The sequence below is a fragment of the Mytilus galloprovincialis genome, chromosome 9 (genome assembly GCF_965363235.1).
Source record: "Mytilus galloprovincialis chromosome 9, xbMytGall1.hap1.1, whole genome shotgun sequence".
NCBI classification, from domain to species: Eukaryota; Metazoa; Mollusca; class Bivalvia; order Mytilida; family Mytilidae; genus Mytilus; species Mytilus galloprovincialis.
The window spans coordinates 80,260,909-80,278,306 of record NC_134846.1 but is presented as its reverse complement, the minus strand read 5'-3'; the positions used below and the strand labels follow the sequence as shown (position 1 = coordinate 80,278,306).

Here is a 17,398-nt window from a genome sequence, read left to right as displayed (position 1 = left end):
TGTGTTTTATTCCAAATATATATCTTAAAAAGCTGTTTCAATATGATATTATCTTCCAATAGTAAAAAGAAGATGTGGTATGATTGCCAATGAGACAACTCTCCACAAGAAACCAAATGACACAGAAATTAAAAACTATAGTTCACTGTACAGCCTCCAACAATGAGCAAAGCCAATACCACACAGTCAGTTATAAAAGGCCCTGAAATGACAAATGTAAAACAATTCAAACCAGAAAACTTAACGCCTAATTTATGTACAAAAAATAAACAAAAAACAAATATGTGACACATCAACAAACGACAACCACTGAATTACAGGCTCCTGACTTGAGTCCAAGTATTTGTTGTGGAAATCAGTTTGGTTCTGCACAAATATGGTTATTTAATTTTAATATAACAGGCCACCGTTTTTCAAATAAAATTGATCTCAAATTTTCTTTTACCTGGGTAAGAATACAATTATACTTTGTTCAACTATTTTATATTAAGAAAAAAATAAAATCCAAAGGTAAAGAAGGATGCATACATGTCAACCTCTGACAATGGGAAATCATGTCATGACATGATGTCAAAAAGCGTGTGAAAACGCGTGACGTAGATGCGGACTTGTTAATATGAATGTGGTAATGTTCATAATTTCATACAAATTTGTGAATATAAAAAAACAATGTATATTCTACTGAGAACTTTTATTGTATTAAACAGTGGTCTGTTATGTTGCTTTTAAAGCACCACCACTAGGCACATATTCAAAACAACTGCCAGTTTCAAGTTTAGTTACATTTATTTGATAACAGCACACAATACAAATGTAACATAGTCAAGTTCTGATCAGAATTCAGTGTCAATTTCTTTATAATTGAAAAGGCTCTCCCACAGAAGGAATTGATATTTGACTGAATTAGCTTCATCAAGATTTGAAAGAATGTCATAATGTTGGGTTTTTTTGGTAATGTAAAATGTCATCTATTATCTCTGCCATTGCTCCCATTGCTATTGCCTGGTTAAAACTGGGTAGTTCATCAGAAGAAAGCTGGTACTATGAGAGCTGATCCAACAGTTCTGTGATATTTTTATCCCCATGGCCTGCAGAAATCTGTTGCCGTGTTGGATAGATTTGAAACTGAAATTGAAAAAGAAAAATGTTTTATAAATTTGATTTCCATTAGATAAACGTGTTAAATGCTTATTCAAATAGCTACATTGTATTTCTCCTCTCACATGTCTTGTTTTTTTATCATTGCAACATAGAATGCACAAATTATGCGTTACTTGTCACTCGATCATTTAAACTCGAACTCCAAAATATAATTTATAAATCTTGAATCTTGCCGTACACATCGTTTTGGCTTAACCATCGGCACTTTAGACGACGGTACAAGCCCTGAAAGTGACCCTTTTCTGTGCACATTTCCCCTGTAAAGTGAATTTGAAAGAAAGTCACAAATCGTTAAAACTAATCACAAACTACTTACCTTTTACTGTTTGTCCATATAGAAAAATAAACAATACGGCAGCCAAACAATTACTTCGAACTTTTCGGTATTTATCGCCGAATAAGGAAAAAAACCGAGAATAGCGATATCACTAACGACCAAAAATGAAAAGAACGAAAAAGCGTGTAATTGCGTGTAAAGTGGTGAAAAGTGTGTACACGCCATGTGACAAAATCCTCGTGTGTAAACCGTTGAAAAAGCGTGTATTACACACGAATATCATGTCACTTGACATGTATGAGGATGAATTGTATTTTTTTCTTTTCCCTGTTATAATAAGCATTACAAACTATGCTGATGGCAAATTGATACACACACTATATACCAGATGACATCCTTCAGATATTTTACCATCAATTTTTGAAGGAATATTGGTTACATTGTCTTTCACTGTTTATATAACATCTTTTATTTTTGTGAAATATGGATTGAACATCTCCATAGATTTGACAGGACTTTCTGTGTAAAACCTTCTTCACACATGATATATGTTTTTTACATCTTCCAATACTTCTAAGTTCTCGAATCACATAAAATTTGCAAGTTATGACTTTAATTTGGACATAAATGGCTGCAATAAATCTGCACTGCTAAAACCTGGCTGGCAATTATCTGTCAGAAACATAATAAATTACTTCCTTGTCTGAGTATTTATATAAACAGAAATTCATCAGTCATACTGTCAAAATTATTGTTTTAATTTACAAATGTAGAAAACCTAATTCACAATTGGTTACTTTGTGGTATTTGTTTACATCTATTTCCTTGTCCATTATATTAGATTTGTAACATGACAGAGACCTACGGAAGCACTACATGAAATCTGAACTCATGGAACGATACAGTTTCTGGGAAAAAAATATTGCATTGGTTGTCAATCATATTTAATAATTTTTCAGTATTTAAAGGAAACACAATATAAATTTCTTGTATTGGAGCCAATATTTTAAGTCACTGTATTTTATTGTAGTTGTTAACAAAGAATCCATCAAAAAGATTAGGCTGTGGTCCCACAGGTGAAAGAGACATTAAAGAACACAGATTTTTTACAAGAATTATGTGGGACAAAATACAAAATAGAGAAGTGCAGCCTCCGTACAAACCAAAAATTGTAAGATTTGATGTTGTTTTCCCTATCTTTAATAGATACTTTTTGTTGTTGCAAAAAAATAAAGGATATCACTTTTTTCCTACAAATTCCTAAAATATAGATATGAATATAGTATATAATATTCAACTTAAGTAACTAACATTTTATTGTAGTACGTAAGTTTATATCTAATGTTTAGTTGCTATTGGCCATTTTGCATTGCTGTCATGTATACCAATTATTATATGATTTCCCGTTTGATTGCAATAAAAGTTTAAAGGCATCTAGGACTAATTAAAATTTTAATGTTATGTAGGAAAATATGCATTTGCCTTATAGTTCACAGTAAGGAGCAATCATGTGCATTTACCACAATGTGCCATTCAAAATATTAATTGATTAGAACAATAACTTAATAACTTGATAAGACATTTGACAAATAAGATAAATAAAAACTCAACTAAAAGATCTCTGTATCAGTTCAAAGTTTTGAAAATGACCATAAAGTTATCAATATTTCAGATTATCGCATTAGTTTGTAGCATTTGCATGTTATTTTACCCATAATGCATATTAGCCATAGATTTGCATTGCAAAAGTTTGGTTTGCTTATTATGCATGGATATTTTGGATTATTTTAGCCATGACGAATAAATATTGTTTTCTATCATAATCCAGATTTTTTTTTTCATTTTGTTTTATATTCAGTTTTTGTTCCTCCATGTCATATCTAACTTGTAATGTTAGAAAATTAGAAATGTAAGGTCTTTTTTAGTTTTGTGTCCAGGAGAAAGTATCAGAGAAATTATCAGAATTTTCAGCATCCATTTGCACTAGCCATTCTCAACAAAAAATAAGATTGATAAGATTTATAATTCAGTAACAATTACAATTCTTTTAAAGACTTTTTGTGCAATTAACAAATAAGTTTACAGACAACCTTGTAACCCATTCTTCTGTTAATATCTGGGAGAGTCCCCAAAGAAATTGAGATCACATAATAGATAAGTCAATTGCATGTTTTGCCAGCTTTGATACAGGGTAGACAATTTGCCATCAAGGTTTGAATTAAGTTTTATGTCAGAGTTATTATAAAAATATATTTTGATAGAGAGTCTTTCACCTTCTTCAAAAACCTCAATAAGTTCATCAAACTAGTCCGGACTTTGTGTTATTTAAGTGAATAATTACAGTTGGACTGAACTTGACTCAACATAAAATTGATGGATGCAAAGTTATGAGTAGGATCTATGTACCCTTCGAGAGCATCACAGATCCTCCCAAGGTTTTGGTAGGGTTTTTGTTGCTTAATCGTTTTCTATGTTTTTGTTTGTCTTGTTATAACTTTTTTTGTTAATAAACAGAAGCCAAATTGAAGCACAATTTGTTTATTCAATCACAAAAGTACCTATCTGACTTTTGTAGTTCAAAGTAGACCTTACCAGTAATTTATATTAATTGGTATTGGAACGCCTCTATCTTTCATACCATTTGTATGAATAAAGCCTAATGTTCAGTTCAGATCTTAATATTTAAGTTTTGGATGCATTCAGGGGAATATTTGGCCCAGATCTATAATGTCTGTTGTAGACATTCTTTCCTTCAAGTCACCCTTCAGAAATTCAACAGTTCTCTGATCTTTTGCTATGCTTATAGTTATTGACTCATTTGTAGTGCATCAGGGTGTCCTGGTGTTTTAGTTTGAATTGAAGTTTCATTCTGGACAACCCATGGAAATTAGAAGGAGGCGTGAATTCATTAATCTGGACTCGTTTTTTTTTTTTTTTTAATTTTGATTTTTTGGCAACTCCATAAAATTTTTAATGAAAAAAATTATAAAATGAAAGAAATAAAAAACAATAACTATACATAATTTACCAAAATATTTATATACCTTTGATTTAAATTTTGATGCGTTTCATGCATGGTTAAGTTTAATAGTTCCCGATATTTGAAGGAGACTTGCATTAAAGATGACATCACTGACTATAGAGAAACATTAGTTGAAAAGATGCTGATTTATTTAAACTTTTCCTATAGCAATACAAACATAAAATATTCTGCTGAAATGGCATTTTATACAAATCATGAAATTGTAAAAATAACGAAATGCATTTATTTCGTTTATTGCAAAATAGATAATTTTATTTCATTTGATTTAACTTCCGTTTAAATGATATTGAAACAAAGGTTATACTTTATAGAGATGAGAAGATTAATAATTTAAAATCTTGACCTTTCATGCAAGTTGACATTTCATTATTATTTTTTTTAAATCCAGATGAGAAATAGCATTATAGAAAATTTTAAAACACTATGTACATGCGTGTTGTCATATTTGTTTTAATTTTCCCGTATAATAGCATGGCAATTCATCGACTAACACAGCAGCCATAAAATCCTTTCCTCTTAAAGTTCAGTCATAAAAACCAACTAAATTTCTAATATGCTCAGCCATTAAAAAAGATTGAATAGAGATGACTTTAATTTTGAAGTAATATTTAAGACTTGATTTCATGTAATGAATACTGTAAACCAACTAATACAAGCAGATACTTCTTTTCATATTTAGCCTCTTCTGTCTCGGAGAAATTTATGGCTATTTTTTTTTTCATTATAACATAATTTCACGACATATTGTCTAAAGGGAGTTTCCAACTTTGACATATATTTGACAGTTAATATTTCTCATTAAAGTCACCAAAAAAGGGCATGCAAAAGTTAGTTGTTTTACAGTAAAACAAGGCCCCACATAGAAAATGACTTCTACCAAAAGTCCATTTTCTAAAGATACTTAAATGAGTTGCCATGTGTTTGTTGTTGTCAATGTTGTTTTTAGTGTTTATTACTGTTACAGCGAGATCCAAAAAGTGCAGAAAACTTTGACCAGATCTTCACGAAGACAAAAGTGAAAAATACTCCAACAGACAGTGTGGTTATCATGAACATCGACGAACTTCAGTTCAGGGATTTCTCCTTAGTTAATCCTTATTTCAAAAGTTGAGTTCTCCTTGTATGTATTTATGATTAAGTTTTAAATTTTATTTTGCATGTGACAAGAAACAAGGCTATAGTGTTTACCATTAGATGCTATGAAATAGATTTATAACCCCAAATTTGGTTTTATATTCTTTCAATATATTGATAGTGTATAAGATATATGTTTCATCAAACCAAAATTTTTTCCCATTTCTTTTGCAATTTAAGTCTCAGAAATAGATGTACTATTCTATGGTATACTTTTATTAGCGTTGTGATCATATTTCTAAGTTGTTAAGTATAATTTTGTTAAACAATTATAGGATATATGGAAAAATTATAGTCCGATAAAACTGTAGCTTTGTTTTTGCATGTCTTTTATTTTATTTATCCCTCATTTATTTCCTTTCTAATTTCCACACTTAATTTACACACTTAATTTATACACTTAATTTACACAAAACAGGTGTTTTACTTCATATAAGTTATCTGTTCAATGAAATCAAATCCTGTATGAGTTAAAGCATGGTGAATATTATATCTATGTACAAAAACTGTTGAATTTCTACGATTGAAGTGAATGCTTTGTCCGAGTGATTTATTTTGCGATTGAAGTGAATGCTTTATGAAAGCCAGTTTGTTATAATGTTTAAGCACTATAACTTGAATATTATGAATGAACTGGATTGTGAGTCTATAAAGACCTATCAAGCTGACATAGTTTGTTGGACAATGATATTTTTACATTGCTATATGGTATATGTCATTGATAACAAATATCCTTTATTTTTTCATAATAAACATTGTTTGAATTATATACCAATATACCTATTTGTTTTTGATATATTTGTATCCTTTTTTGACAAAATGTTTATTCCTTTAGTCAGGTATAAGTCATACTATTATAGGAGTAAAGAGCCTAAGCTTTATTCTTTTAGTGGCCTAAATGCTTGCAGATGCTTTAGTTGATAGCTTTTGAAGCCCTTTAGTTCCATTGTACTTTTAAAATAGATTATTATATGTCTATTATTAGACTATACTTTGTTTGGCATACATGTAGAAAATGGTTAGTGTGAGATATGACCATCTTTGATGTCTGTCATGAGTATATAATTTAGTCAAATTCTTCATCTGTGAATAAAAACTGTAGAAGCCCAACTTAATCAAGTGTATCAAAAAAATTCAGGAAAGAATGACTTCATGTTATATCACTGGTTTGACAGTAATAATAATAATAATGATATCTTTAGAGAGAGTAACTCATTTGAATTAGACCAAAGGCATTTTACATACAATATTAACTTCAAGAATAAAATATCATCAATATACCTATATACACATAATTATAACAAAATTATACACCTATAGTATACATTATGATTATTGTAGACTTAATGACGAATTGTAAAGTGAGAGCACTTTTTATAGCCCGTTTAATTGTTAATCCAATGAATAGGAAACTTCTTACTTTAACACTGAGTTTGTGAGTTCAAGTCCTGGACAGGTGTGTTGACTCTAATCTTCATTGACTTGGATTATCAGTTTTCCAACTGAATGTCAGGGATTCTCTTTAGGTACTGGGGCACACTCCACCTAAAAAAAAAACTGAAAGTGGCCTTTAACACCAATCAATCAATCAATCAATCACTGATGACAATAAGTACAAGTAACATGTAAAATGAGAGAAGTGACCTTAATACAAGGTTCAAGTTCAAGTTTAGGGTCTATAAATAGCATGTCAAATGAGAGGACTGACCCTATTGGAAGGTCAAAGTTTAAGTTTAAGGTCTAGGAATAACAGGTAACATGAGAAGAGTGACCCTAATAGAAGGCCATAATTTAGGTTTAAGGTCTATGAAAAACATGTATTATGAGAAGAGTGACCGTAATAGAAGGTTGAAGTTCAAGTTTAAGGTCTATAAATAAAATGAAAAATGATAGGAGTGACCCTATAAATAGAAGTTGGAAGATCAAGTTTCAGGTAGCTTGAAGTACTATTAATGTGGAACATGTCATGGTTTTGATGAAGATGTCACCTTTTTAACATCACTATAAACATGAGGGTAATGATTTGATAAATAAGGTTAATGCTATACTTACACAATGGTGTATTGTGATATCTTATACTTTATACATACTTCATTTTCAGGTCAGAAAGAACATGATAAAGGTTTCATATAAGTGTTTAGCAATAAGCTGTTTATGCATTGAAGATAACCATAAGTACTGAACAATTATTTTTTCTTATAAGTATTTAAGGCATGCACAATTTTTTCTTCAGAAAAACCGAAAGGATGTGAGCAATTTTGATCGTGAGTTTACAAGTGAAGCCCCGAAGATGACGCCAACAGACAAATTGTTTATCATGAATCTAGACCAGACAGAGTTTGCTGGGTTTTCCTTTGTCAATCCTGAATTCATTGTCAGTGTGTAGATGGTCAAGTGTGTGAATGGAGGGGAGACAACTCTACCCTAATAAGAAATGATTCCTTAAGCTCAGTGTGAACAGATGTTGTAACTTCTTCAGCTACTTTACAATTTAATTGTACTTGGAAACTATAGAGTGAGAATGAATAAGGTTGTTTATATTTATACAGTCAAACTGCACAAGTATCAAAATGTAAAGAATCCAGTTCAAATTTCATCTTGAATAAGTTATGTCCAGAAATAGATATTCATTATTTTAATAAGTGACACAGTAAGAAAAAAAATGTGCTCAAGATGAAAACTGCTTGCTCCATATACTGTATATCTCTTCACTATAGAAATTGCAGGTATATTCTTTTGTAAATTTCTTGCCAGTTGTTCCCCATTAGAAAGAATGCGATTTCACCACACTTTTGATTGTTGCTTATTTAACGTCTAGTATCAAGTATTTCATTTACCGCTAGACTTTAAACAAGAGCAATTAATCAATCATGTTGTGATGTCTCAAGTGAAAAACTAATACATAATGTTATTATTTACTTTATCTGATCTTTCTTCCTTTTACATTGGACTTATTTGTTAGCCTTTTACAACAAGTGAGTTTATGGAAACCAAAATTAGACGATTATTTTAATATTTTCTAGTGTCAATTTTGTTTTTTTGTGAATTTCCTGCTAATCAGCTTGCATTGACACAGAGATAATAGGACTAAGGATACGTTTTTTTTTTATTTTTATAAAAAAAAAAAGGATTCATCAGATATGTCCTCCAAAAGTTTGGGTAATAAATTTGTTTCCCTGAAAATAAGATAAAGACAGCATCTGAAATGTAATGTGTTTGTTATAATTGAACATTATTACATTGGACCTTATGGGGAAATGCATTACAAAATTTCTACTTGTACTTAGTTTAATCCAAAGAAATTATTGTGTTTCGTTTAGTAGTAAACCCATTGACCCAAACATCCAACATTGCAACAACAGAACTACAGAACTAACAAGGTATAATTGTCATATATGATGATATATCAGGATACTTGCCAAATCCTTTGAGCCTCTTGTGCATTTATCTTATAGAATACCCTTGTATCTCCCCTAATATAAGTATAAGAATTGTACAAGTGTAATTTTATTATATACATATTAAAAGGTTGTTAATATCAATGAGCTGAAAGAAAAGAAATTCTGATGTCAGGATTTTAAAAACTTCCTGACAGACAGGTTTATTGATTTCTGAATGGGGGATGGGGGATAAATAAATTTTGGTATTGAGAAGGGGAGAATTTAAATATAGCATGTACCTATTGTCATACTCATTGTTTTTGTTTGTTTGCTGTCTTGGATGAGAATATATTTTTGTCATAGAAGCAAGTATGAACATATTTCTGAAAATTTTAGAACAAAAAAATTCCAATTGTCATTAAACTTAATGCAAGAATTTTTATTAAAAAATATGCAATAGTACATGAACAAAAATCTTGTCTTCTTCTATGTAAGGTGTAGCTAAATACTCAAAATAACTTTATCCATATACTTGTTTATTTTTGTTACACTGCTGTCTACAAGTGGAGTAGTAATAAGGCCTAGATTTTAAAGAATTAATTTTTGTCCGAGGTCACAACAGTAACATCGTGTTCCTTCCAAAATCATCCAACCTTGACCCTCTTGCATTAGTGTATTTATGAAAAACAGATATAAACTTGAAGTCATTTATAAAAAAAGCATAATACCACACATCAATCTTTGCACTATGAATGAAAAAGGAGGAAAACATTGAATTTTAGGAAATATTTGATTCATATAGTTATTTGAATTTAACGAGAAAATTTAGATTTAATTCTTTGTTATACTTTTTTATACGACCGCAAAATTTGAAAAATTTTTCGTCGTATATTGCTATCACGTTGGCGTCGTCGTCGTCGTCGTCGTCGTCCGAATACTTTTAGTTTTCGCACTCTAACTGTAGTAAAAGTGAATGGAAATCTATGAAATTTTAACACAAGGTTTATGACCACAAAAGGAAGGTTGGTATTGATTTTGGGAGTTTTGGTCCCAACATTTTAGGAATTAGGGGCCAAAAAGGGCCCAAATAAGCATTTTCTTGGTTTTCGCACTATAACTTTAGTTTAAGTTAATAGAAATCTATGAAATTTTGACACAAGGTTTATGACCACAAAAGAACGGTTGGGATTGATTTTGGGAGTTTTGGTTTCAACAGTTAAGGAATTAGGGGCCAAAAAAGGGCCCAAATAAGCATTATTCTTGGTTTTCGCACAATAACTTTAGTTTAAGTAAATAGAAATCAATGAAATTTAAACACAATGTTAATGACTACAAAAGGAAGGTTGGTATTGATTTTGGGAGTTTAGGTCCCAACAGTTTAGGAATTAGGGGCCAAAAAGGGACCCAAATAAGCATTTTTCTTGGTTTTCGCACCATAACGTTAGTATAAGTAAATAGAAATCTATGAAATTGAAACACAAGGTTTATGACCATAAAAGGAAGGTTGGTATTGATTTTGGGAGTTTTGGTCCCAACAGAATAAGGGGCCCAAAGGGTCCAAAATTAAACTTTGTTTGATTTCATCCAAATTGAATAATTGGGGTTCTTTGATATGCCGAATCTAACTGTCATGACTGTGTATGTAGATTCTTAACTTTTGGTCCCGTTTTCAAATTGGTCTACATTAAGGTCCAAAGGGTCCAAAATTAAACTTAGTTTGATTTTGACAAAAAATGAATCAGTTAGGTTCTTTGATATGCTGAATCTAAAAATGTACTTAGATTCTTGATTATTGGCCCAGTTTTCAAGTTGGTCCAAATCGGGGTCCAAAATTAAACTTTGTTTGATTTCATCAAAAATTGAATAAATGGGGTTCTTTGATATACCAAATCTAACTGTGTATGTAGATTCTTCATTTTTGGTCCTGTTTTCAAATTGGTCTACACTAAAGTCCAAAGGGTCCAAAATTAAACTTAGTCTGATTTTAACAAAAATTGAAATCTTGGGGTTCTTTGATATGCTGAATCCAAAAATGTACTTAGATTTTTTATTATGGGCCCAGTTTTCAAGTTGGTCCAAATCAGGATCTAAAATTATTATATTAAGTATTGTGCAATAGCAAGTCTTTTCAATTGCACAGTATTGCGCAATGGCAAGAAATATCTAATTGCACAATATTGTGAAATATCAAAAAAAAATTTAATTAGAGTTATCTTTCTTTGTCCAGAATAGTAAGCAAGAAATATCTAATTGCAAAATATTGTGCAATAGCAAGATTTTTTTTTAATTGGAGTTATCTTTCTTTGTCCAGAATCAACTTAAATCTTTGTTATATACAATATACAATGTATATTCACTTTTTACTACCAACTGATAAATTAAAATAATCTTTACCATTCAGTGATAACAAGCAGTTTTTTTACATCTTAATATTTTATGATGTATTTAAATGAGTAGTTATTGTTGCAAACTTTTAATTGAGATTAGTTTTGGAATAAGGGAAAGGGGGATGTGATTAAAAAAATTGGGTTCAATTTTTCTCATTTGAAATTTCATAAATAAAAAAGAAAATTTCTTCAAACATTTTTTTGAGAGGATTAATATTCAACAGCATAGTGAATTGCTCTAAGAGAAAACAAAAATTTTAAGTTCATTAGAACACTTTCATTCTGTGTCAGAAACCTATGCTGTGTCAACTATTTAATCACAATCCAAATTTAGAGCTGAATCCAGCTTGAATGTTGTGTCCATACTTGCCCCAACCGTTCAGGGTTCAACCTCTGCGGTCGTATAAAGCTACGCCCTGCGGAGCATCTGGTTTTTATTGAGTAAAGAGAAATTTAAGTTTGAGATTATTGTATTGAGATATCATACTAAATTTTGTGTTAATTATTTTTTTGCCTTTTCTTGATCTAATTTGACAGTTTTCGTTTTTTTGTGAAATATTTATCATTCATGATTATTGAAATTCACAAGTTGGAAAGTGTCGATTATTAAGATTTACAAGTATTTCATAAAGTAAAGGTATATTGCCATTACAAAACATCTTTTAAGACTAAGCTGCATGCAGTACAAATTAAACTTATTTTATAGTGATTCAAGAATGATTATGAATATATTATTTGAAAATATTTTTAATGTTCGCATTTGGATAATATTTGCAGATTTTCTCTATGATGAAACTAAGTAAATTCTTATAAATGTAATTATTAGAGAGTATTCACTTTGTGTAATTAGTGCTTCAACTTTATTTAAATTCAACAGAATAAGCATTTTTTTTTTTAAGCAAAAAGAATTTCAGTACTGAGTAGATTGGCTTTTTTTTCCACATATTATTTGAGCATAAAAATGTTTACAATGTTTTTCACTGAATATGTGTTATTATGTATGTGAAGTAACAAGGTTAAAACTCATCAAGAAATAAATATACTTTGGTAATGTTTGTATCAGCTCGTTGTTGTTGTAAATTATACACAAAGTTTATTGGTCATTTTGCTCACTTTTATAGACTTTTTTGATGTGATAAATGTGTATATATATATATGTGTATGATTCTGTGTGTTAATGTTTGAAATGTTCATTGAATAATAATAAATTCTTATTCATAGCAATATGAAAAACCAGGAGTGGACAATTGAAACGATTCTTACATTTCCTAACAATATATTATGTCACTATTCCTTCACATTTTATGCCCCACTGTAGATAGTAGGGGGTATTATGTTTTCTGGTCTTTTCTTCCGACTGTAAGTTCTTTTGTCTTCCTCTGTTTGTCCAGTAATAGGTTAAATAATTGCTATAAGGATTATTTTAATGTTTTGGTCATATCAGCTTGAAACTTAGCACACTTTTTAAATTTTGATGTGATACATTCCAAATTCAGATTTTACCCAGGTGTTATGGTTCACTGAACAGGGGAAATGTAATAGTATGAATGGGGTGTGGTATACAACAGACACATATTCTTCTACTTAAAATTTCATAAAGGTTTTAGAGAAAATTTAGGTTTGCAATTGTGTTAGCTTAAACCAAAGGTAATCTCTTCAATCTTAAAATACAGCCTCTCTTTGGCACTAAATCCACATCTTTTTATTTCTATTTCCTATTGCATACACATATACTCAATAGGTACTGTGGGGAATATTTAATTAGTTTTGTTGGCTCCATTTTATATCCTCTATAAATCCATTACAAGCATGTCTCTACCTCTTCAACACATTGTTATAAATAGAAATCCTGACACTTATTATCTCCCTTTCACAGTACAGAATCCATATGACAATATTTACATAAGGTATCTGTATTCCTGTATAAAATGTTTTGTCCAAGACTAGATATAGCCCCACATGTATAAGCCTATTGAACCTTTATTTGTCCACTGTTGGTATTTCATGTATATTTTTATTAAAATGTGATTAACATGCATAATTATAGTCAGTTTTGTGTATATTCTTTGCTTTATGAATAGTTTTTCTTCCTTGATTTTTATCTTTTTCTGCTAGTTATTCTACATATGTTTCCTTCTATATATATAGTGCAATTTAGACAATTATTTTACCTATTTAGTGTACATTGCCTTATAATTGTAGTATTGACATTTCAAATAGTTTTTGCATCAATTTATATTTTGAATTTAAGACAAATCATGGCAGTACTTCATGTCCTATTTATGTATTTAGCCTTCAATTTTGTTATTTTTATTACAACCCCAGATAAAGGATATTTTTGTCTATTTCTAATCAAGGTTGTCCTCATAATAGATCAGTCTACTAATTGACTGATATCAATACAGTAGTTTGTTTCTCCAACATCAGGTGCATTTATTTTGTGTTTTACAGGCTTCTCAAATTTATGAACAGCCCTGACAAAAGCAGGAAATATTTACTAGCTATACAAATCTTAATGACCTAATCAAAACTTGCTTAATGATTATCTCAGGTTTATGAGGTTTTGTCAGATGTTTAGACTCCTTGGATATTTCTTCTAATACTAGTCAATGGACTTTAACCTCATTTCAGAAGTTTTCTTAAAACATGGTATTTTAGGCCCATATCTTTAAGAATGTCAACATATTACTCACTCATAATCAATTAAAAGACAGTTGAGACATTTCAGCATATATATGTTTAATGTGGTAGACATCAATGAGGCATTTGATCATTACAAACTTTTAAAAAACATCATCTCATAACTGTCCAACATAGCCGTTTACATCCACATCATTTGAACTCGGGTGGATAGTTGTTTCATTGGCAATCATACCAGTTTTCTTTCTACAAATACATGTATATTTTATATAGAGGTAATACAAGGTACTTACAACATTATAAGCATTACTACCCTTAAAACATCTCGAACAGCTGTCCAACACAACATATATAAAGTTAGTGATACAGGAATTTGTTATGCAGAGCATTTTCTAATAACACATTGTTAAATCAATCAAATCATATCACCTAGTCAATTTTGCCATTACATTTAATCCAATATTTCTGCAGCTTGTAGTGTGTAGTGGTACAATCAAGGAATCGCCATATCTTTTAATATAAAGTATACATGTGTTAAGAATGTAATGGGGTAATTTTATACCCCTCAATTTTGGCATTTAAATTTTTTAGGGGTACATGTATTTAGGTTCAGATGGACCCTTTTTAGCCATTCTTTATTATGTAAATCATGATACAAATGAAGTGCATCAACACATAAACAACAAAATTCTAAACATGTATTTAAAACTATAGTAATGTGATCTTTTGGTCTGTACTATCATCCTTAACAATGACTTCCATCTATTGTTTGATGTTCATTAAAAAATCATGTGATGCACTTACCAAATTTAAACATTATACAGGACAAAAGTATCAATTAGATGTATATAAAGTGCTGTTACTGTACTTAAAGATCAGGCAGTCATTATTACAAGTTGGTAAAATTTTTATTGTCAACAATGGTCTAGAAGGAACGTCACAAGGATTTCATACTCACAATTACAATACGTCTCTTTACCCTTGTGTTCAAGCTGTCAGTCATTAAACAATAATTTTGCAGGAAAACTTAAAAAGATCAAAACACCTATAAGGAAGCAGCTTAGGTTTTACTGCAATGCTTTGTTCATTATTTTATCTAGAAATCCCACCAAATACATGTAATTGTTTATCATAAATTAACCAAAGAATGTCTTAAGTTTTTGTATGAAACTTATAAAAGTGTTCAGTTGTTAATGATAATAACCCTTAAAGTTAGTAAGAGAGGATAATTTTCTATTCTCTTCTATTTTTTTTAGGGAAAAATGAACAAACAACTATGTAATATTGTGATGGAGGTTGCTTTGTTCTGCTTCTTTCATACTAGAGATAGATTTAAGGGAGGGTAAATTTGGTCAATTATATAGGGAATAACTGAAGCACTAGAGTGGGCCCCCTAACCCTTATGAAAATTTCTGTTTGTTGTAAAAATAAAGTTGTTTTGTTGTAAAGGAAAGCAGTTTAATGTTCTAGAAATTCTATAACTGATTGAAGGATCACATTTCATTTTCACAACATTTTAAGATGAGTAAGTCATTTCTTCAAGAGTGGTTACAAGTTCTGCACTATTTTTAATGTAAGGGCTATATTGAGAGAAGTACTAAATGTTTTGTTTTATGAATGCTGATTACTTTTGATATTGATGACCTTATGTTGAAGGGACAAATCTAGAACTTTATAAAGTAAAAAAGTAGTCATATATATACTCAAACACTGATGAAATTGTCATCTTTGTCTTATGGAAAAATACATTGTGTAAAAATCATGCCAGCTTGTTATCCATTTAAGTAAATAAAATTATTGAAAAGCAACATGATTTTTAATAGTGAACTCATAGTCTAAAAAAATAGATTTTTAATAAAATATTTTCATTGAATAGGGAGGAAAAAAATGTAATATTTCAATGATTTTTCAAAAATTTGTTGCAGAGTAAATTATTTTGTGACAACTGTATTTTGCCTACCATTTTCTATTTGACTAGAAAGTGTATGTAATACATGTACTTAACTTTCAGTGCAGCTGTCGTAACAATGTTATATTTTTTTGGTAACATATGTAATAATAGAGATCATTATTTATTTGACTACTAAGAAATAATTGTTTCTATCTGAAATTTTAATGGTCTTCAAAACTGTTTAAAGAGTTAATAAAACATTTAGTTTCCATATTACTAATAGAAATACCTATCCTGTATCATTAAATTCACATCTGAGCAAAATCAAGTCTGTACCATGATGTAACAATAGTTCTGTATTCACTATTTATTTTTGTCACTGCTTGTAAAAATTAATTGCTGGCAATGCCAATTTCCCCCCTTTTTTTAAAACATGCATATTTATTTCTTTTCTTCCTTACAAGGTGTATTACTTTATTTGTTATTGTTGAAAATTAATATAATAAATATTTGACTTATACCCGTCTTTATTTCGTATCTGTTTACAGGCCCATGTCCCATCATTAGAGAACATGGTTGTTATTAGATCTGTGTTGATGTTCCTATTTAGTATCTGTTTACAGGCCCATGTCATTAGAGAACATGGTTGTTATTAGATCTGTGTTGATGTTCCTATTTAGTATCTGTTTACAGGCCCATGTCATTAGAGAACATGGTTGTTATTAGATCTGTGTTGATGTTCCTATTTAGTATCTGTTTACAGGCCCATGTCATTAGAGAACATGGTTGTTATTAGATCTGTGTTGATGTTCCTATTTAGTATCTGTTTACAGGCCCATGTCATTAGAGAACATGGTTGTTATTAGATCTGTGTTGATGTTCCTATTTAGTATCTGTTTACAGGCCCATGTCATTAGAGAACATGGTTGTTATTAGATCTTTGTTGATGTTCCTATTTAGTATCTGTTTACAGGCCCATGTCATTAGAGAACATGGTTGTTATTAGATCTGTGTTGATGTTCCTACTGGGTTATCATTATAATACATGTATACATCTTGGCCAACACATTGTATAGGAGCTAGCTTAAAAGTGTAAACACAAAAAACGGTTTAGCAGGACAAGTTAAATAAAAGTCTGCTTACCTTGTTCCATTTATTGCTCCTGAAACAATATTTTTTCGGCAGATTTTGGTTGTTATTTTGAAAATTATAGGATCTATGTTAAAAGAAAATCTTTTCAGCATGACATGGTCTATCTACACTGAAAATTGGAGAAAAGTCAGTGGACATCTGCTTGCGTTATAGGATCTAGCTTAAAAGTGTAAAAGACAACCCTTGAATTACAGGTTCCTGACTTGGGACAGGCATATACAAAATTTTAAAGCTTATAAAGCAATGTTCATGAACCCTATGTAATACAAATTATAAGATCATTGCACAAAATCAACAAAAACAGCTTTATATCTAATATCCTTTCTAAAACTT

General features: G+C 30.1%; 1 protein-coding gene and 1 long non-coding RNA gene across 3 annotated transcripts in view; one reads left to right on the top strand and one right to left on the bottom strand.

Moving 5' to 3' along the window:
* The window catches only part of LOC143046101 (calcium-dependent protein kinase C-like), a 107,654-nt gene extending 91,221 nt beyond the window's left edge, over positions 1 to 16,433 (top strand). The window contains exons 15-17 of one of the 2 annotated variants that reach the window (XM_076219091.1): positions 2,469 to 2,609; positions 5,446 to 5,601; positions 7,849 to 16,433. In XM_076219091.1, the coding sequence (XP_076075206.1) occupies positions 2,469 to 2,609; positions 5,446 to 5,592 (288 nt within the window). In that variant the 3' untranslated portion in view covers positions 5,593 to 5,601; positions 7,849 to 16,433. The remainder of the gene's footprint in view (positions 1 to 2,468; positions 2,610 to 5,445; positions 5,602 to 7,848) is intronic. The other variant, XM_076219090.1, reaches the window with a different exon arrangement.
* Positions 768 to 1,531, bottom strand: LOC143046107 (uncharacterized). Its single transcript, XR_012969066.1, has 2 exons — positions 1,478 to 1,531; positions 768 to 1,125 (listed from the first exon to the last, which is right to left on the bottom strand). It is a non-coding gene; the product is annotated as an uncharacterized LOC143046107 (long non-coding RNA).
* Positions 16,434 to 17,398: the final 965 nt, after the last annotated feature.